The sequence below is a fragment of the Poecilia formosa genome, unplaced genomic scaffold, assembly GCF_000485575.1.
Source record: "Poecilia formosa unplaced genomic scaffold, Poecilia_formosa-5.1.2 Scaffold60, whole genome shotgun sequence".
NCBI lineage: Eukaryota > Metazoa > Chordata > Actinopteri > Cyprinodontiformes > Poeciliidae > Poecilia > Poecilia formosa.
This window is the reverse complement of record NW_006799999.1, coordinates 150,604-173,153: the sequence shown is the minus strand read 5'-3', so window position 1 is coordinate 173,153 and position 22,550 is coordinate 150,604. Positions and strand designations below refer to the sequence as shown.

At 36.9% G+C, this 22,550-nt stretch overlaps 1 protein-coding gene across 1 annotated transcript in view; it reads left to right on the top strand.

Annotated features, from left to right (window-relative positions):
• The window catches only part of mettl15 (methyltransferase 15, mitochondrial 12S rRNA N4-cytidine), a 54,217-nt gene that overhangs the window by 11,819 nt on the left and 19,848 nt on the right, over positions 1–22,550 (top strand). Inside the window, exon 3 of the mRNA XM_007553871.2 lies at positions 20,344–20,480. Within this exon, the coding sequence (XP_007553933.1) occupies positions 20,344–20,480 (137 nt within the window). The remainder of the gene's footprint in view (positions 1–20,343; positions 20,481–22,550) is intronic.

The following is a 22,550-nucleotide window of genomic DNA, read 5'->3' as shown; positions in this document are numbered from 1 at the left end:
TGTGTGTGCGTGTGCGCGCATGCGTGTGTGTGTGCGCATGAATCTGTGCAAGAAAAAGGGCCAACTACATTATCAGCAGTCTTTTGTTTAAATATGTTCAGGATGATAAAAAAAAAAACATGGATTATTCATAATAGATAATTTTCCTTTCTTGACTGAGGTATAATTTTTTTTACAGTAAATCTCAATTTGCAAATTATTTCTTTTCTTCAAATACATTTTTTAAAATTATTTGTGTACGTATGGAATAATCACCCTGACAAATAGACTCAAGAAATGCTGTAAAGTAAATTAGGTAATTCTACACTCACCCTGACACCTGATAGTTAAAACAAAGAGGAAGATGATTGGCATCAACTTACCAGTTGTAAAATCCCTTTTAACATAATTTTCTGCCGCGGTCCTGCAGCAAAGTCCAGTCTAAGCTTATTTAAAGTAGTTTTTCCACAAACCTTTTCCATTGGTTTTGCTTGTGATGTGTTCCTTCATCTAACATGAGCTGTTGCACCTTTTCAGGTTAGTTGTAGTACATCATGTGTAGCCAACATTATATGTACTCTTTTGACATTTAGATAAGGTTCTGTTGTTTTAAGCTAGAGTGTTCCCATTACTTGCCTACTCTTTTCTTGGCTAATTCGGCAGGAAGGACCATGTCAGCTTGACATTACATGACTGAGCTGACCTAAGCCAGTGCCACAGGTTTCTTTAGTCATTTCTCAGTGTTCATTTATAATGCCGACTTCTACGGACCACTTAGAATGTCCTTGCTTAGAGTTAATCATTGGAATGTCTGTTCAATGTTTCATGAGTAGATCATGTGGAACGTAAATTTTTTAAGGGAAGCTAAAGACCAAAATTCTTCTAACTATATCCTTGTTGACAAAATCAACACTTAAAGAACAGTTATGCTTGGGATCCAACCTTTAGTATAAACTTTGGTGTACCCTAAAAGTACAGCACGCACAAAACTAGCATTGCTTCTTATTAAAAAGTCACTCTTAGAATTTAGGCTTATTACAGATATGTACACACCTTCCTGTACAGGCTAAAGGGACAGTTTATTTTTTTTAAAAGAAGCTATGATATAATTTCTCAGCTGTACTAACTGGGCAATCCTTATGCAGTTTGAATCCAAGGCATATTGCATAGACGTCTGTAAATCTGTGCCTGGCTGAATAAAACTACAGAATGAATAACTACAAACTTTCCGTAAATGTCAAACCCACTTAAAAATGATCCCGTTAAAAGTAGCTTCAGCTAAGGTTGTACATTATATTCTTATTCTAGGTTCTTCTTTTGCTACCACTTGTTGCAAGGTGTCTTGGAGAAAAGGAAAACTGTAGCAAGTGTTAAGCAAATAAATTGGAAAAATTAAAGCTGTTTCATTCACGTTGTGGCATCAACATCCTTGCGAAAGTACCTTCACTTAAACATAAATCCTAGGCTAAGACATCTTCTAATTTTACCTAAATACTTCTTCTAACCAGTTGTAACATTGATGTTTTGGAGTCTGCTGGAGTCCCACTTTAAATCAGATAAAGAATCTGTGGAGGCAGCTAAAAATTAGGGTGATGGCAAGGAGGCCTTCCAATCGGAAAGATTGGAAGGCCTCCTTCCAATCTTTTCCAATGCATAACAGCAATGCTATGCTGTTATGCTAGCATAACAGCAATGCTATGCTGTTATGCTAGCATAACAGCATAGCATTGCTGTTATGCTAATAACGATTTTTAGTTGATCATTTAAAATAATTTTTGACATATATAATAACTTTACTGACCTGGGCCAAGAGCAAAACATACCTAAAACACCCTGATCTTCTGAATTCTGAAAGCACTGCATGCAATCGTTAGTAACCTTAATAACACTGTTACTTTATCGTAACATCTTGAAAACAGTGTTTTTGTGTGCTGGCAATTACATATTTCAGGTTAGGACTTAATTTATTTTTCCAACAAATATATTTGGAAATTGCTGTTAGAGCTGATACTCGGGCAAATGCTAATCCTTTGCATTAATAATATAGAGGTATTGATATTCCTCTGGTTACCCCAATATAATCAACCTGCAATGCATAAAACAGAAATAGCATTGGTAAACCAGAGGTTGGGCTGAGTACACCAAAAATTAGTTTTTAAGACGCTGTGAAGCTTTCCTCCAAAGCTTTCCTTCAAGTCCATCGCCTCCCTCAAGCTACTTTCACAACCCCACCCCATTGCCTAGTTCCTTTCATTTCATACACTGTCAACCCAGACTTCGAACTACTGGAAGCTTCATCTTAAATGCCTCTAGATTTCTTTTTACAATTACCAAGCCTTCTAGTTTGTTTCCTCTTTGCGGGCCTTAATGGACTTGGCCCTGTTCATCTTTTGTCTTCCTTTAGTGCCATGAAATTCACCTTCAGGAGAGAAAGCCATCTTTTCTGTTGCTTCTTTACATTTTGTGAATATAGTTAAAGGGTTCCACCCCCTCTTTTCACTTTCACTTGTATGTTTTCTTGGGCTTTATGTAGTTTGCATTGTTTCTTTGTCCCACTGTATTGACAGTAGTGTTACACTTAAGAGAATTTCTTCAGTGCATGCACCAATGAAGCACAAAATCATTTTGAATAGATCCAGGACATAATTTTGACCTTATTTCATGTTTCTTGGTAAAACAAAGACGGATCCTTTGATATCATTATCGTTAAAGCTTTTATTTAATAATGGAAGTTGGCGTCCTACATGGTGCCTTGTATTTCTTTAAAATAAAGCTATTGCACAAAACAAAAACCTTTAATTTCCAGTTTAAATTGTCTTTTGTTGAAAAGATAGAAGTGGTAGTTCTGCCAGTTTTTATATAGGTATTGTGACGCAGAAGGCAGCAAAAAAGGGAAAGGAGGAAATTGCTATATATAGCACTTTACTTCTATAGCTGAAACCAGAGATTGTCCTTTCTCTCAATAATTGTTATTTTTATGTAGATCAGTGTCTCCTACCTTTCCTGTCAGATAAAATATGATTCTTACCTTGTCGACATGTTGATGTTTACAGGACATGCCTGGAGGATTTCTATTTAATCAAATGTCTGTGGATTTGTGTTACAGTCGTAGAAAAACTGTTTTAAGCAAACTGTATGCACAATGAAAAGAATAATCAGTGCTTTCAGGGTGGTGCTTGATCACCCATGTGCATAGGTTATGAGAAACCAATAGATCACAAGTTTTAAAACTACAAAAAGAGGATAGGATATGCTGGATGCAGAGCTCAGCTTGTCCTAATAGTGGAACCTACTTGGTTTGTTTTGGTTTTGAAGATGCCTGGTGCTGAACGTTGTGAACACAAGCAGTGAGTCTCAGGACACAGAGATACAGCTGTCTAAGTAATCAATAACTTCCCTAAATGCTTGTGAAACAATATTTCAGTGATTCTTGAGAATAGGGACAAAACAGGTCCTATGGATAAAGCACAAAATTTGAATAAAATATACACAAAATATATTTTTTTCAAATATCTGACTCAACTAACCTGGGTCATGTGAGCACAACAATGTATATTTTCCTTGTGTTTGCTGAATATTTTTTTATTTTAAACATTGTAGTCGGTGGATGATGCCTGTAAAATCCCTTGTCCAGGAGCAGAACTCATTACATTATAATAGTTTAAAATAATTAAAGAAATACTAAAATTATATATTGTGACAATTAAGTATAAGTAGTCATATAAATAATTATAAAAGTATCAATAAATTGAATTGAAAGTAATTATTATATATTTTCCAACTCCATTGAAATTTGTCCCTAGTTTTTGTCAACACCGTCAGAAATGAGAAGAATGTAAAAAAAAAAATCAGGCATTATTGGGGGGCACCAGAACTTCTGAGGACCCCATGACGTTGTCTTTTCTCTCCCTTTGCTAAGAGTGCTAGTTAGCTCTGGTTAGCTTATGTTATTCTTTAGTTTTTTCTTCTGTTTTATTCCTAAGTTGCTTGTCACATGATGTGTCAACACCATAACTGACAATTTACAATACTTTGATGAAATTTTGTGAAATAAAAGCTTAATTTTAGTTTATTGTAAAGATTTCATGGACCTGACGAGCTACAATATGGCCTCCTTCAGAATAACATCATATAAATTGAGGTAGTTTGGTATTTTGTCAACTCCATCAGAGTTTTTGTGACTCTTTCAGTGAAATTGTTGTCAAATCTCACTTAAATGTGCAATTAATTCATTTGAATGTATTTTACATAAATTGCTTTACTTCACATGTATCAAGTTTTTCATTTTACTCACTAGTTTGTCACCACTTTCAGTTCTGTGTCAACTCCGTCATGCACTGTCAACTCTGTCAGATGGACTTTTTTTTTTGTTTTAAATAATATTTCTTTTGTTTCTTGAGAAGCATTTGTCTGTAAAATGAGTAAAAATATCACTAATAGAGTATTTTAAAAATAATTTTATATTTATTGTTGTCAGATGGTGATGACAAAGTTTTGGGTCAGGTCGATTAAAAATTTAATAAAAAAAAAAAAATGTTGCTACTGGGAGCCTGTACATTAGCATCTTTAAATTTCCAAAACATTATTTGTCATATTTGCGGGAAAATGAAAACCCATTTTGTCTCTATTCTCAAGAATTACTGATTTAATATACTTGCAGCTAAAAAGATTAGATCTGACTAAGCTGCTGCTTGAAGACTGATCAGTGCAACATCCTCTGCACTGACCAGTATGCAAAACCAAACTTGTAAACTTCCAGGTTTGGTTTTGCCTTTACGCTTGGGTTTGCCTGCTTTATTGCTCCAAAGTAGAAACTAGGTAGGGTGAGACACTCACTTTATCTCCCTCTTTTCTTATCCTGACACACCCATGTCTCTGGAACAGGGAAAATCTGGACCACATGAGCCTATTCGATTGCTTCAAGGTCCAATCTTTACGCTCCTCTGCAAACTGAAACATTTTTCTCCATTTAACCTCAGCTGTTCCTTTGAGTTACCTTTGCTCTTACTTTCACTATTAAACATAACCCTGAGCTCTATTGTTGTCTTCCTCTGATTTGATTTCACCAAACATTTACTTATTCATCGGTTATGAGCATTCAAAAGAAATTTTCCAACCACATTTAAATTGATGCGTTTCCCACTTTCTTTTCAGATTGGTAAACGGACAGTTTTTACAATCCCCTTAGATTTTTTTAATCTGCTTGATGAATGCCAATGATTTGACCGTTCTTAAAAAGACTACAACCATGACATGTCATTCAATGTGGTTGTTTAAGAAATGAGAAGCTACCCATTGCATCAGCTAACTTATTGCCAACCGAAAGATAATTGCTCATGCAGCAATTATCCAGCAAGAGGCTCATATCTATCTACTTGGTTAATTCCAGGTGGCGACTTTTAGCAGTCAATGTATAAAGCAGGAGTCTGCAACTCCAGTCCTCAAGGGACAGTGACTTAGAAGTCTTTTCTGGTCCAACACACCTGAATCAAATCTACATGTAGTGGTTTGTAACAGACATTTATGATAAGTTGTAATTTTTAACCAGTTGGGACATTCATACATTCCTCAACAAAATATCCACACTTTAAGAGATCAAAACATATCAAATATTGAAATTGTATTATTTTTCCAAATCCTACATCTGTTAACCTCAATCCTATGTGCGATCTGGTCTATACAATGCATCAAAATCAATTAAATGAAAATGCTGCATACTCCTATTGAATATGGGGGAGAAAGCTATGATCACATCAGACCTATTCATTGTTCGTCTATCAGAGTAAGGTCATTCATCTCTAATTATTCAAGATAGACTCTTCTTTGCAAATACAATGTCACATTGTCCAGATCTGTGCTTTCACACAATGTTATCTCTCAGATCTGCAGATAGTTCTCTCTACTGGATCATTAGTGTTTTTTTCCCTTTTCTCAGGACACACACAAGCTGTTAGACATTTTACCTACAAGTGCAAGATCGTAATTATGTTTAATAAATTCAATTAAACACAGGTCGACCCCAGTTAAGGCGATGAAGTCTCACAAGAGTTATTGATAGAAGCACAAGAGCTGGCTGCTACAACAGTCTTAATACTTCAACTTAAAAAACTTCAGATCAGAACCATTTTCCTTGTCATCATTTGCAGAATAATGAGTACCATATTGAAATCCCAAAGAATTAAAAATATTTTAATGTCCACCAAGTTTTTTACAGCAGAAAATATGAAATTGCACTGACATGTTTATGTTTTGCAATCAAATGTTAGAAAGTCAGAGTTATCTTGAGCCAAACATCTCTTTGGTTTGGAAGTAGATGAATAAAATTGTTATTTATGTGTGTGTGTTTTCAAGAAAATGTCAAATGAAAAATGAAAAAGCAAACAGTTTATTTATGGCATTTGTGATTTTACAAAGTCAAGGACATTGGATCTTTTTATATTAAGTTTTAGGATATGCTTGTCAGTTGCAAGCACGTTTGCCAGCAGTCTATATAGAATCATAGACTATATATTTTTTTTAAATCATCAATTTTGCATAGAAATGTATTATGTTTATTTGAAGACAAATGTAGATGTTTCTTTTTCTTTTAACTTAAAACAAACAGGTGTCAATATATAAATGTGGTAAAAATGAATATAAACATGCAACCGCACCTAAATACAGCAGATTTCAGTATAAAACAATAAGAAGGTATATTTCTTTTCTGCATGTAAAATTATATTTTAGTGGCTTGATTTGATTCTTGATGGAACTCTAAATCTTTTACCTAATAAGTTCTGGTTCCAGTTATCTGCATAAAGGATTCTTTCAATAAGAAAACATGGAGCTCTGTAGCTCTCTAACCTGCAAGGAAAAAAAAACAAAAACAGTTTGACTGGGGGGTGGGGGATGAGAGTGATGACTCATGCACGCAGTACAGGTCCCTCCCTTTTCATTTTTTTTTTATAGTCCAATCTTTTTTTTTTTTTTACAGCTGTCATTCATTGCCTCCAAGTCAAATCCCCACAATGCTTTAATTTGCAAACATTTAGGATATGCTAGGTAAATAAAAATGCTGCCTATATCACTCTGTCACACAAATTGTTCTTTGAAGATATGACTACACCAGACTGCAGTCGAGAATCTTCTTCCTCCAGCTTGGACAGGCTCAGGCTAAACCTTCGAATGAAAGATACAGGCACAGATTATGTCTTAAAGAGATGTATATATTTTTTTATTTTAGATTAGTTCATATATGTTTTACATTATTTATAAAAATTAAAATCACTCATTGCCATGAATAAATAAGCACCCAGACTGGTGAAAATAAAATGAATGGAACTTTTGGAAGGTCTTGTGTCACTATTTGTGTAAGTTCGCTATGAGAACAAAGATATTGCAGTCAGCACTTCTAGCACAACTCTGGTTCCAATTCAGTCTCCTCTCAGACCTGGTTACAAAGTCATAAAGCTGATTTAACTTATCTCTAAGTTAATCCATATCTGTTCTAGCTTATTCTTGAAATCTATCAGATCGACACTGAGATGGACTTAATGTTTGAGCTATTCTCATTTATCTTTTTTGGTTGAAGGATCTGACCACACAAAGACCTTAATGTCATACAGGGACACCAGTTCAGCTGTGCATGCATTGTCTTGCAGAAAGACTTTAGCAGGATGTTGCCTCATCCTCAAGAAAAAAAAAAACAACAAAAAAAACTTGCAGATGGGGCATGCCACTGAACTCTGTATCATCAGGTTCCTCCAATTTACGATCAAAGGGGTGACCTGAAGTTGTACCTTAGGGCTAACTCATTCCACCCAGTCCGCTCTACTCTCCTCTAGACTGCAGAAAGTGTCTGACGTAAATTCGTAATGTGTACTCTCTCACTAGAGTCTCCTAATACCCTTTGGTATTACCCTTTCTGGCTGTTTTAACAATGACTAATTGTTAAAAGCTTGGCCACACACAGTGGATAAACAGAACAACAGCTCAAATCGTGAGAATAAAAGGTAAAACAAAAACAAGGCTTATTTTATTAAAATACAGTAGAGTATAGGATAAGTGGGAGACTGTAATTGAATTCTTTAATTTCTTTAATTTACTATAATTTTATTCAAAGTTGAGCTCTTTAGGGTCAAAGGTTACATCTAGATCTCAGGAAGTAAGTTATGGAGCCTATGAGTTCATGGTATCTCCACATTAAAACTACTGCAGATGTTAAAATATGTATTAATTCAACAATAAAGCAGATGTTTATAAAATGGCTAATTCAGATTATTGATAAGAATATTTGGACCAACCATAAACAATTTGCGACCAGTGATAAATTGAGCTATGACAGAAGTACTAACATTTGATCACTTGCAGGAAGATTAATGTTTATGTTTAAGAAATAATGGTTTTGATTGAGCACAAAACAGTGTGAGGCTACGTTAGGTTTTGAAATATGGACAGGGTAATGCTATCCTAATAAATAGAAAGACCCAAGAGAGGGATTACTTTTAACAAGTATTGCAATAAAGGTTATGGCATTTCCAGGTGGAACCACTGAATTCATCTGCCGTAGAGAATGGTTCACCTTCTCTGTGACTCTGAGGATGTGTGTGCTAGTTTTACAGTTCACTGCCTCCTGGAAGGCGAGAGGTCGTTCAGTGGATCATGCTGAAAATGAGTCTTCCTTAGATTTGCTGAAACAAATTCACAATGTGTTCTGTTCTTAGGACTTCTCCTGTTGTGTGCTTGCTGTTTTCCCCATTTGAATAATTTCTCTCTGGAAACCTGGGGATACTAAAGCTTTAATGATTTCCTCATATATTTTCTTATACTCCAACATGTTTGTGATCCAAAGCGAATAAGTCAATATTTCAGCTGTGAACTTAATTTGAAATACTTGGCTGCCAAACTATGAAAAGGAATCTTGTTTAAAAATGTGAGCTGAACCTAGAACTAGGTCATAATAACGGTTAACTGGTACAAAACTGCATCAAAACAATGCGACACATATGACCATTTGACCTCATTCAAACTTCTAGCCGACATTTATCGATCTCTATCAAGTGCTGTTAAGTCTGTCTCATGTGTCAAAAAGTCATCCTCTGTGACTTGTGACCTTCACCTTTTCTGTTGACTGTCGGACTCTCCGGACACTGCTAAAGAAACGCCACTCGTGATGCCACCACTGATGCCACCACTGATGCCACCACTGATGCCCTCTGGTGTCTGTTCTAGATGTGCCTGCTCCTTGCATGGCAAAGTATTTAAATACCAATCACTGGTCTGCAAGTGTGACAAAGTAAATCCAAATTGGGAGGTTTCTATCTAGTTTTTTTTTTCACAGTGAGATTATGTTTGTGTTTTTTTTTTTATCATTATAATTGGCCTCATTTGATCTTTAAAGCAAATGCAGTCTGTAAAACACAAGGCGGCTTCTTGTTACTTTGAAATGCCCACATAGAGTCAATATTAAGTTAAATGCTCATAGTTTCAGGAATCATAGACATATCTTTTATCCTTGTCTCTCCAGGGAACTCCTCAGCATCAGTCCGGTGTAAGAGGTGTCTTTGGACTCTTTGAAGTGGGTGGACACTTGACATGGGCTTTATGAACCTTTTCCGTGTGGAGGAGGAATGAGACTGGGGGTTTCCTTGTTATAGAAACATTTTTGCGGCTACTTTTTAATAAAGGTAACTGTATTAACAGAATTGAAACAGAGCTTTGGGAAAATACCTGATAATCCTGGTACAAAAAGATGGGTACATAAATGATAGAAGGTACATAAATGAGGAAAATATATGAAGGAAGAGGAGAAATATATTGGTATATCATCTGAAATAAATGGAGAGACGGTATTAGTTTTTAAAATCACACTCTATGTAATTGATTAGTGAAAATCAGGCTTTAAAACAATGCCTTCTATTAACAATAATACAAAAAAACACAACTTTCAAAACAGGAAATGATTTGTCATTATGACAATTAACCTAATTAGTGATGTAATGGTGTATAATTCATATTCTAGACTGGCAGCTGATTGCACTGCTAAATAACCAACACTTTGAGTAATAGATGTATCATACACTCTAGCTTATTACTAAGCAGAGTTACATAATTTATGCAAATATTGTTTTTAGAAATTAATTAGCACTTATGTGGTTGAGGTTACAGACAATATTTTACAATTGTACAATGCTCTGAAACAGTGTTCTTCTACTTTTGCTTTTTTAACATTTAAATGTTCATTTAAACTTTAAGTACTAAACAACATTAATATCTAATAAGATAACCTAAAAGGTGTAAAATGTTTTCAAATGATGATGTGATTCTTTAAGGGAAGAAAGCAAAAGAAAAAAAAAACATCTCCATTGTTATATCATGAATTAACTAATTAAAAATATTTTTAAAAAGTTAAGCTCAATTTCACAAGCCAACTTCAGGCATGACTATTACCTGACCAAGTGATTTAAATGAAACCTCTCTAATGACAGAAAAATCTCAAAAAGGAACACATTATTTGAAAAATGCTATTTGTATTTTCTCAGATAGTTTTTTTTTTTAATACTAACATTTGATGAGGGCCTGTCTTAACATCCCACATCTCCAATGGTCCCAGGATCAGCACCCTGGACAGCGTTCAGGGCATAGTTGTAAACAAATTGTTTAAAAAAAATCATCCATTTGAACTGAAACTATCACTGAAAAACATTTTGATTCTCATGAATAGTTTGCTTTGGACTTCAAGAATCTTCAAGAAGAGGACAAAATTAAAGCAAAAGGACAAATAATTTAAACATTAGTACAGTGCTTTTAAAATCAAGCTGTGAAAGGTGCCTTTGTTTCTACCCATGTCCATAAAAGTTACATTTTCTAGCAGTAATTTAGTAATGTCCTACTTTCATTTTATTAATCCCATCATGTTTCCCCTCTTGGATTTAGTTCTCTTTCGGGTTCTTAGTCCCAAGCAAACCTTGATTTGTGACAGTAAAATTCCAACTAAACGTAAACGTTGATTTGTTTCAACTTGTCTAAACAGTTTCTGCTTAAGTTGACTTTAGAACTTGGAAATTAAAAGGTCTTGTTGTCCTGGAGGCCTTCACTGTCCTCACGAAGGGTGATTCCTCTTCTGCATTTCGAGCCTAGTGTTGTTTTTCTCTTTCCTCATCAGGCCTCTAGGTTCAATCTCTGCTCTCTCTCTCTCTCAATCTTCTGGTAATACTGTTAGATGTGTTTTAAGTTAAAAACAAAACCAAATAAGGAGAGAAGGACAAACTTTTCAGTAACAGTAATGCCTTCATTTCTAGTCTTCTGATTCCCAATGTTGTAGTTTGGAAACTTTTATTTGTTTTTCTTTTTAACGTTATGCAGTGTAAGATTTTACTGTTCTTGCACATTACAGATTTGACTGATTTAATTACTTTTCCACAAATCCCATTAATTTGCTGCTGTTACTTCATGGCTTTGTGAACCCTAATAAATCCTTAGGAACTGTAAAGCAAAGTGACATAAGAGGGAACATAAATATGCTTAACCTTTCCTATGTGTTTTATAACAGTCTAGATTGTGCCTAAAAGTTGCTATATAAGGTTTGGGGAGACACCATAACAAACTTGCTCGCCAGCCTCCTGAAATTCTTCAGATAGTTTTTTGAGTTTGTCCTCAGCCTCCTGCTACCGTGAAAGCTACACAGATGTGTCAGCCAGTAACTGATGTCATCTTCCAGACAAGCCAAACTAGGAATGTTCTTAGAAAAATTAGAAAAAAGGAGACCAACTACACATTCAAAATGTCTGGCTCTCTCAACACTACTTTCTTCGAAATATTACCATTTTTTTGGTATTGCATACTTACATTGCTGTGAAAAAGTACTTGCCCACTTACAGACTTATTGTTTTTGCTTTTTTTGTCACATTTAAATAGTTAAGGTTTTAAACTAACCTCAGCCTATATTAACAATGTAATAATTGGCAGAGTTCATTATAAAATAATCTGTAATGAACCACATTTCATGAAAGCTTTTCAGTTTCAAAAGCCATGCTGAAGTCTGAATATTGCCTAAGTTGGAGAGGGGCGATGGGTGTTGCATTACTCTAATACTAGAAATTTACAGAACGGCACCAACACGGGAGACTTGACAGGTATGTCCATCACAGGACAAACAAGCAAGCGCACCCAAGGAGAATTTAAAGAGACCAATTGACCCAAATCATTTTTTTGGACTGGGGGAGGAAGCTGGAGTACCCAGAGAAAACCCACACATGCACAGGGACAACATGCAAAGTTCACTCAGAAAATCCCAGGCTGGAATGTTGCAGCCAATGTACTATGCTGCTAGTTAAAGCATGTATGGGGAAACAATTTAAAAACCATTCTGAAGAAATTAAGATTAAAAAGTTAAGAACATGAAATAAGCAGACTTCAAAATTCCCTGTATTTTATATTTTTATTTGGAAAAACACTGAAATTGACCAATATTAATATGCTTTACTTTAGTTTGGTTTTCAAAGCAGCGTTTTTATTTGTTATGTCGTTTATGTGTGAACCTTCTGAGAAAGATGTTTAAACATTTCCTCCAGTTCCCTCACTACATCCTGCTGATTGTTCCTTTCATATTTTAAACAGCATTTGCATGTCTGTAAATCATTTTATTCTCCTAACAGCAGTACCTAATGAAGTGTGTGTAAACCTGGATTTTGAATAATAACCTTCATCAGATTAAAACTCCTGTCCATTGAGGACGCCAAATTTCACGGCAATTATTTCTTCATTATCGTCTGTGACATTTAACTGTGGTCCAAAATGATTGACTCATAGGTGTACTGTGAGCTCCCAGGTTGGAAATCACACATTACCATCATAAAACATACACCAAGCTCCCTACTTTATCTCTGGTCTGCACTATTTGGAATAGATTACGGTTTTCTCCAATTCATACAAGGTCATATAGGCTCAAATACTGTATACAAAACAGAATTTGCAGAATACATGTAAGCTACTTCGTTTCTGACTTAACTTTTAAGAAAACTGCATAACTTTTTAATACGGTTGGGGTTCAAATGTTGAGAAAGTCGTGCCAGAAGCTTGATGTTAGCCTGACTAATCCAAAACCAGTTTTGAGGTGCATTTACGATAATTGTCTTATCAGAGTGCTCAAATGAGTGCAGCTAGATAATCCAAAATTAATTTGAGGTGAAGTTGAAGAATTTAGAGGTAACCCTATTTCACCATTATTGCACTCACCTTTTGCTATCTTGTGAGTACAACTTGTAGGGAAATTAATCTCTATGCTGGACAAGCAGTTCAGTGTTCTTGGGTTTGAAAGCCTCAACCTTTTTCCACTAAACAATCATCTCGACTTTTTGGCAAAATAGCAAAATTGGCAAATTTAAATTAAGATTAAATATGCCAATTTTAGATCATGTGCTCTCTCTGACTACTCCAATGTTAAACTTGTTGTGACATGTTGTGTCATGATACTGGTGTTTCTGCAGTTTCCAATCCATTGTAAACTTGAGTCTTAGTGGTTCTTGGATTGATTCTGAATATCTTAATCAATTTCTTTTCATCTGATGGTGACAATTCAGGTTGTTTTCCAGATCTTGGTAAATAAGTGACACATTCAAGTAAATGACTTTGAACCGAAAATCTCAGAATCAATATTTATTTGTAAATGAAAACCTTTTCTTTTCCAAATCTACAATCCTCTCTTTTATATCTTCACCTAGATCCTTGTACTTTCCCATAGTTAAGTGCTGATCAATCCAAGGCCTGCTGTCAAACAAAGAAAAACTAACAGCTGCAAGCAATCACGAAGACTAAGGGAAGAAAGAAAAGTTATAATAAAACAGAAAATGCTCTAAATTAATGGGTTTGTGTAAACTTTTGACTAGAAATATGTTATCTGTTCTTACTGACAGATAAAAATGTTACATGCACAGGTTTTTTATTTCACAATTTTACAGCCTTTCTACCTACAGAACGGCAGGCTTGTGTATTTCCCAATCAGAGTTAATTTATATGATCGCACATGTGTAATTCTTGAACCCATACTTTGGGAATAACGTCATGTCTTGACAATCTTGCATGTACTCCAAGACACTTATGTAACTACACGGTCACTTTTTCCTTCATCAAATTCCCAAACTTATTTCTGTCTCTGTTTTGAATTCTTAGCCTAACACCAGGGAACACCTAAAATAAAAAGTTTCCTCTGATGTACCGGGGAAAACACTGTCTGATGGCAGGTTAAATTTATTCCTTCCCAGTTTTGGAAATGACCTACAAACTTCAGAGGAGTATTTGTTTTTTTTTTTGTCAAATGAACTGAGCCTGTTTTTACGCTAGCAGACGAGTCTCGTCTTGACCAGTTGAAATACCTCTTTGACTACATTTGTTTAAACTCTTGCCAGGAGAGTGCAAACAACACTGAAAGGATGAGGAATGAAAGTGTTTGTTGTAACTCTGTAGCATTCCTTCGACAAAAGAAAGATTAGTTCATCATAAAGGCAGGCATTTGGAAGGAGCCCTGTGGCAAAGAGTTTTTACAGTATTTCATGCTCCTTTATCCCTCATTGACCTACTCTGTCTTACTTACTTACTAACTTACTTACTTATTTACTTACTTACTTACTTACTTACTCGTACATGTGGTATTGAATGTATGTGTTGTAATTAATTTAGGTAGATGAGGCAGAAGGCTGCATGAGTCTCAGACATGACTGATCACCGTCAACATAATCTCTTGACAGGATAATTGTGGGAAGCTTTCATGCCGTTTGAGTTTGTCTGCTCTCACTGGCCATCTGTTTTGTGCACGTCCGCCTCCTACCTGCTATGCCCGTGTGCAGAGCTATTAGACTCATTTAAATGAGACAGAGAAACTTTACTTGCCCATTTTAAAGTAAAACCGATTTCCAAATGAGGAAACAAGTGAGAGATTGAGTCACTAACAACACATTTTTAAGATAATATTAATATTGGCTATGAGGAGCAGCAGTTTTGAGGGTGAGATTTATGTGAAAAGCATCGCTCTCTCTTTAGCAATCAGTAAACCTAAAAGCACTGTCTTTAATGCAAACCTGAAGCTCTGTCCTCATCTACAATATTCATTTTACTGCAATCCCCCTCCCCTCAAATTTCTGCAAACTTGTAACTTGCCATGAACTTTGTGTGACGGAGAAAGAAATGCAACCGGTTACCTCCAGTCTTAACCATGGCAACGGACGCGACAAGAAAAGCGATCCTGTACCTGTGTATCTGTCTCCCTAATGGTCTGTGTGTTGGTGTAACAAGATCTGTAAAAACTCCCCTCAATGACATTTTAGATCCCCCACTGTAACTGACCTGGGCTGGGGAGTCACAAGTAGGATTTAGGTGAGTACTCAGGCTTCTCTCAGGTTCCTGCTCCCCTTTTCCTAATGAATTCAACCACAAGTAAGCTCGAGATGAGAGTCTTGTTTGCCACATGGTCTTGACATAATATACTCTTGCACATGCTGTGTTTTGTTTATGTAAAAACGTGACTTTTTTTTTTTTTTCCAAAAAGCTCAGAAGTAAAGCGTGTATAGACTTGTATTTATTAACCAGGTCAAATGAGAGTCTTTAATGTAGTTTTGTTTTTGTTTACAAAAGAAATCCCCCATTAATAATGCTGAGTGATAACTGCTTAAGTGTCCTGGATAATAGCACTTTGCAGCCTCACTGTTGGACTGCGCAACTCGGACTACTCCTAACTCTTCTGTTCCCTCTGCTGGGAAAGGCAGATATTGCACACCTCTCAAAGACCACAAAACACAGAAAGGAACACGTACCTGTTTTTAAATAATTTTTTCCTCTCATCAGTGCATTTGAGCATCCAAAATCACCCACATTGTACCGTGGAAGCCTGCTGCTCCCTCTGCATAGGCGCATTCTAGGTGAGGGCCTCGCAGACACCGTTCTGTATGAAATATCAATGTGAATGACTCATATCCAAGTTTGGTGTCAGTCATATTTGCAAATGCCAAACCTGTTATCGCCAAATCTTTTCAATGAGTTGTTTTGTCAATCTGGCAAAAAAAGAGAAGTACCTGGAGATTTTTTTTCTTCCCTGTAGCATCTTTTCTTTTCAAGGAGCCTTGTTTTCCACAAAAGGAACTAACCTTTTCTGAACGACCTAAACATGGAGATTTTACTTTTTATGCTTTGGTATTTCAGTTGAGATTTAGTTTTGAACCTGGTAAAAATGTGTAGTTTTATTTTTAATCTATCCAGCTGATAACAACCAGCAACCACTTCTAAAAAAAATCTATGTAGCATTTTCACATCATTTGCATAATTGACATAAAAAAGCTTGCATTGCTTTTAGCTCACAGTTTTCCTACAGTGTGACAAAGGATCATCTTGGTAGATTCAGTTCACGCCAGAGGACAGCCAGTTTGCCACCTGGTTTACGTGTATCAACTATTATTATAGAAACAGCCTACTTTGCTGTGTGTGTTTCTGTTTTACTTTTCCCTTTTTTTTATTGAATAGCACAACAGGCAAGTTCATTATGCGTGTGACTCATCCCACTAGCCCACACCCCCTCCCCATCTGCTGCTGCGCGCTGGAAAGGAGAGGGAACCGCCATTGATCACTTCTTCCCTCACACATGCACGCACACACCCTACCTTCCACGTCACTATCGATCGACATGTTTAATGTTTTTTTGTGTAGAAAAGGTGGCATTTCCTTTAGTCTCGTTTTACATCTATTTCTTAACATTTTATCGAAATATAACAACTGCCAGAGAGGACATGTGAAGAAGAAGAAGAAAAAAACTTAAATGTGATCATTTATTTTCTATCTCAGGCTGATCAGGTAGTGATTTTCTTTCATTTAATAAATGATTTCTGAGATCTGATTTCAGTTGTGTTTCGCAAAGAGGAGATATAAGAAACCAGCTAGCATCAAATATGCTGCATAATGGTTGACAGTTATTGCACATTTTACTGCTCTCTCTCTCTCCTGGAGGCAAGATTAATAAAGTAATATTTGTAACACTTATACTTTAACTGTGATAGGTTATGGGATTATGTGAAACATTTGTCTAAAGTAGTTGAATTCTGTTTGGGCGAAATGCTAAAACTTAAGTAAAATGTTGTAGAAAATAAAATAATTAAATTTCCCATACTTTGTCTTCTTGTAAAGAGTACTGTAAAAAAAAAAAATTAGCAGTACAGATTCAAATCCTTACCATAAAAGTAAAAACCTTCGTTTTCACAATTTTGTTTTTTTAATCTTACTTAAAATCTCATTGGGACCTTACGTTTATTTTAATTATTCACACACTTTGTTTTTTTGTTGTTTTTTTATATATATATGCCAAAGAGAAATAGTTTATTTCAAGGCAGATAAGTTTTTTTGTTTGCAAAAAAAGACAAAAAACATTCCCATGATTGTCAAGTGCAATCCCAACATTTATGGAATGTGTCGCAGGCATCAAATTCCAAACGAGTGAATATTTGCAAAAAAAAAAAAAAAAATATTTGAAAATTACATATACATACATATCTTGACTTTGTAGTGAATTCAGTTGAATGTATGTCAAAATTGATTTGCAAATGATGATTTTCTGCTTTTATTTATGTTTTACACAATGTTACAACTTCATTGGAAGTGGGACTGTAATACAAGAACCCCAAAGGGCTTCCAATTATTCCATCATATCTGGAATCTCCCTTAACAATCTTTCGTAGACGTTGTTTTGTGTCTGTTTGGTGATTGCTGCTCATAGTTCCTTGTGTTCAAATTTGACGTTAGCTGAGGATCTTAAGCTTCCATTTGGGGATAAAACTGGGTAAAAACTATTTTTACAAACCACTCTGAAAGACACGGATGAGAAGGGAGTCTTGCAAAAGTATGCTAACCCTTGAATCTTTTCACGTTTAGCAACCAGCAAACTTTGTTAAAGCATGTCTTTTATTGGGATTATGTGATAGCCTGGCACCAAATACCACACAGGTATATTCACATGTTTAAATCATGCCACAAATTTTTATTTGGACTGCAGGTCTGGAATGTAACTAGGCCATTATGTCACATCAATGGCTTAGTCCAGAGGTTCCCAAACTGTGGGGCGTGCCCCCTAGTGGGGGCGCCGTGTCATTGCAGGGGGGGTGCGGGAAGCCATCTGGATGAAAAAAATATAAAACATGAACACTGTATGCGCTGGGTTTTTACCTTAGAATGGCCAACTCTCTGTTATTCCTATGTCAATTTGATACAGTAGAGGCTTCCACACTTCCCATATTTGCGTCCTCTGTCACTTTTATCAGCAGTTAAAACTGTTTAATCCGTTGTTAACATGTTGTCACCTGTTTTTCCGAGCCGCCTTTAAACGCAACATGAGCGCTACGACGCTCGCGCTGGGTTTACACCTGTGAAGGAGACCTGCTGCTGCTGGGCGGAGCTACGTAGGTTTGCGTTAGAATCACGGCAGCAAACCAGCAAAACGCAAAGATCTTTTCACAGTTTTTCCCTCCAAACTAACCGACTGAGTTGAGTAAAGCTGTTGGATGCAGGTAATGTTAGCTAAAAGATGACTAGCTAATATCAATACAGAACCTTAAGCTTAACAAGTACCTTGTAGGCTACCGATGTTGGTGTCTATTTTCAGCTACGTACATTCATTTTGCCCCCCAAAAAAGTCAATGCCCCCCCCCCACGAGTCGTTTCAACCAGACAGCCATTTGTAATCCATAGGGGGGCGCAGAAGAAAAAGTTTGGGAACCACTGGCCTAGTCTAACCCTTTTTATTGTTTTCCTGACTGAATCTTTAGGGTAGCTGTTCTGTTAAATGGTGAACCTCTACCCTAGTCTTGGCAGCTTCTAACATATCGTCTTTCAGGATTAGTCTGCATTTATTTCCATCCAATTTACATGAACTTTGTTGTTCAGCCAGCTGCTGGCTGTAACATTTGGACGCTACAGCAAGCCAGCGGAAATGTGATAATGACTTTGCCAACAAGGAGGCAATCCTTCTCCAGAGCCTTAGCTGCCAGCCTGCCTTGCCATGTATTGATTGGAATGAACCCATAGTTTCCGCACTGCTTTCTGACGATTTCTGCAAATCATGATCATTTCTGCACCATTCTTCTTGAGGTTTAGCATTAGCAGCATCCAGATCAAGGTGTGGACATAAACAACAGTGAAATGTCCAATGATATTATTCGCAAGAAAAATGTGATATTAATTCCTATGAGGTATTACAGCCTATTACATGCAAAGTGTACCTGTGTGTAGTCATAGCTTCTGTTCCATCAGAGAGAGTGATTTCCAGTGCACTAGTGGGTTATACGTTGGGGATTTTTGAAAATGTACTTGCGAATTCAAGTCAGATCTGTTTTTGAAATGCACATCACTACTTTTGGGTAATTTACATTCGTTACAGATGATTAAGTGTGCCGATACCATTTAGACATGATATAGTACACAAACACTAAACAGGATAACAAGGCCAGTGTTTGTTTAATGTGTCCAAAGACAATGATTTAATTGTCTGCTTTTATTTTGATTGAGTCTTATGAATGTGTCCAGTTCTAGCTGATTCCATAGGCCAGGGATCTTCAAATCCATGGTCAGTGTCCTGCAACTTTTAGATGCGTTTCTGCTTTCTACACACTTGAGTCAAATAATGAGGTCATTAGCAGGACTTGACTGCATACTGAAGATGTAATTCAGACATTTGATTCAAGTGTGCTAGACTGGGGACGCACCTAAAAGTTGCAAGACATCGGCCCTTGAGGCCTGGATTTGAAGACCCCTGCCATAGAGCTTTTTTTTTTTTTTACATTTTGAACCAAAGTAATTTTGTTGTGGGTCATTTGGTTTCTTAAGAAAACTAATGGCTAACTCGGCCTGCAAATCAGTTGGAAAACCATGCCGACGTCTCTGACATTTCCCAGAACTTGCTGGAGATTATAACCAATTTCAAGAACGATTAAACAAACACTGGCCTTGTCATGTTTGTTACCACAGTAATTTTTATACTTGTCAAAAACTTTACAAAATATAAAGGGTAAGACTAAACATAGACACAAAAATAACTCATTGAAGCGTATTGTTAAAACCTCTTGCTCTGGGTGGATTTAAGGAATGTATTCAACCTTAATTTGAAATATGAGCTTTACATGCTTTCATTTGCACACTAAACTATACTTTGATAGTTTAATTTGTGAATGTCTGTTCAAACTCAGTTATGTCGAAATCATGTTGCTCGAAATGAGACAGAATAAAATGTCTTGACAGTGAACCACTGACAAAGAAACACTTAAGTGATAAACTACCATCGTGATGACGATGATGAATCGTGTATAAGGAGCCCCGTTGTGAGAAGAATGTGTTGTTTTCTCTCTTTCTCGCATGTAGGTGGTCCTGGACATGACATTTGGAGGTGGTGGTCATACCAAAGCAATACTGAACACGGTTCCTGAAGTCACTGTCCTGGCCTTAGACCGGGACCCTGCAGCTATTTCTCTGGCCCAGCAGCTGGCCAAAGAGCACTCGTAAGTGATTTGCTTGACTATACCTGGACACATGTTGAAACTTAAAATCACACACCGTCAAGACCAGAGGTTCCCAAACTGTGGGGCGTGCCCCTTTAAACGCAACATGAGCGCTACGACGCTGCGCTGGGTTTACACCTGTGCGGCAGTGAAGGAGACCTGCTGCTGCTGGGCGGAGCTACGCAGGTGTGTGTTAGAATCATGGCAGCAAACCAGCAAAACGCAAAGAACCTTTCACAGTTTTTCCCCCAAACTAACTGACTGAGTTGAGTAAAGCTGTTGGATGCAGGTAAAGTTAGCTAAAAGATGACTAGCTTAATATCAACCTTAAGCTTGTTAACAAGTAGCCTGTAGGCTCCTGATGTTGTTGTCTATGTCTAGCTACGTACATTTATTTTGCCCCCCAAAAAAAGTTAGACAGGGAGTCTCTAAGAATCCTCTTCTTTCCCCCCCGCACACACACACGTCTTTCAACCAGACAGCATAGGGCATTGGGGGGTGGGACAGAAAATGTTTGGAAACCACTTGGGGGGCCCAGGAGAAAAAAATTGGGAACCACTGGTCTAGACAATGTTTATGTATCACAAGTCTAAAATTTACCACTAGTTTTTATTGTCACAGTTGAAAGCTTGACAGTTTTCAGAAGTGTTAGGTTTTATGGTATTTTTTTTCTCCTCAAAACATACTGTTGGCTTGATAAACAGCAGCATTGCAGCTTTCTGTCCATTTCTCACTTCTTCGCTGAGACCAGTCCAATACAGCTTGCCAAGATACAGCCCCTGAGTTGCAGCATCCAATCAAATCCATCGTTCCTTCTTAACTTAAAGCTTTTCTCCCCCCACGCATAGCTGGTGGGCCCGGCATGTCATTTGTCAGAGGAGGGCCCACGCCTGTTGTGTGAGGGAGATGCTGCCTCCCACGGAGGATCTATAAGTTATGGGGAAGAGGGAGGGGGGGTGCGATGGGTGTTGAGAAAGTGAAGGGAGAGGAAGAAAAAAGACAGAAAACATAAGCGTGAGCGAGGAGGGAGACACGAGGACACAGTGGCAGGGTGAGAGGGAGTGTGTGTGTGCATGAGCGAGGCGCGGGTGGATGAAAATGAGATGTTCCTAAGACCATGGCGTGGGAAGGAATCCTTTTACGTAGATTCTGGGGAAACCTCTCTCAAGGGAATCTGCTGGAGAAATGTGCCTATGAGCAGGGGAATGACAATTAAGAGAGAGAGAGAAAGAGAGAGAATGAGAACTCTGTATTCAGTCAGCAGCAATATATCCCCGTTGTAAACTCCTCCACGCCTACTCGTGATGCAAGTTGAGAGAGGCTAAAGAAATCTAGCAATTAACCAATATTATTGGGAGCCTGAGTAAAAGACCCTATCTGCCTACGCGGTCCATCCACACAATAGTGCTAGAGGATTTTCTCCCTCCTCTGTACTTGCAGAAAGTGAACCCTTAATGCAAACTGTTGAATGCTGGTCCTGGCTGAATCCAGTCATACCACACAAGGAAGGTAATTTCAAGTCCAAACACCTAAAAAGTACAAGGTTGTGAAGGCAGATCTGGCTCCTAAGTAATATTCAGCCATGTATTTAATGGGATTTGCCTCCTGCATGTTGAGCCTTGCTGTTCTCTGCATCATTCTTCTGGTTGCTATGACTTCACTGCGCTTGAAGCTCTGCAGTTGTTGCGCCCACAATACATGTCTGAAACGGCACTAGTCATTATTGAATTGACAAACACTGAATTTGCAATTATACATATTGCCACACACACTGATTAATTATTTACTGTGTCCATCAGTCATCATTGGAACTGAATTCTTTAATGCATGAAAAGTAGATTGTAGTAGTTTACTAATATTTCTATTGTTTGTTCGCTTCGTACGTCTTACTGAAGGTGTTTTAAAAGATGCACTATTCTTGCTTAAGAAATTAATGTTTTGTGTAAATCAGAAAGAAATATTCTTGTGGCTTTTATTAATATTTGACTCACTGAATGGTTTAGATCTGCAGTTTAAAAAGTTTATCACTGTTTCAGTGAAATATTGAAAAATTCCTGCCTTTTACTCTTC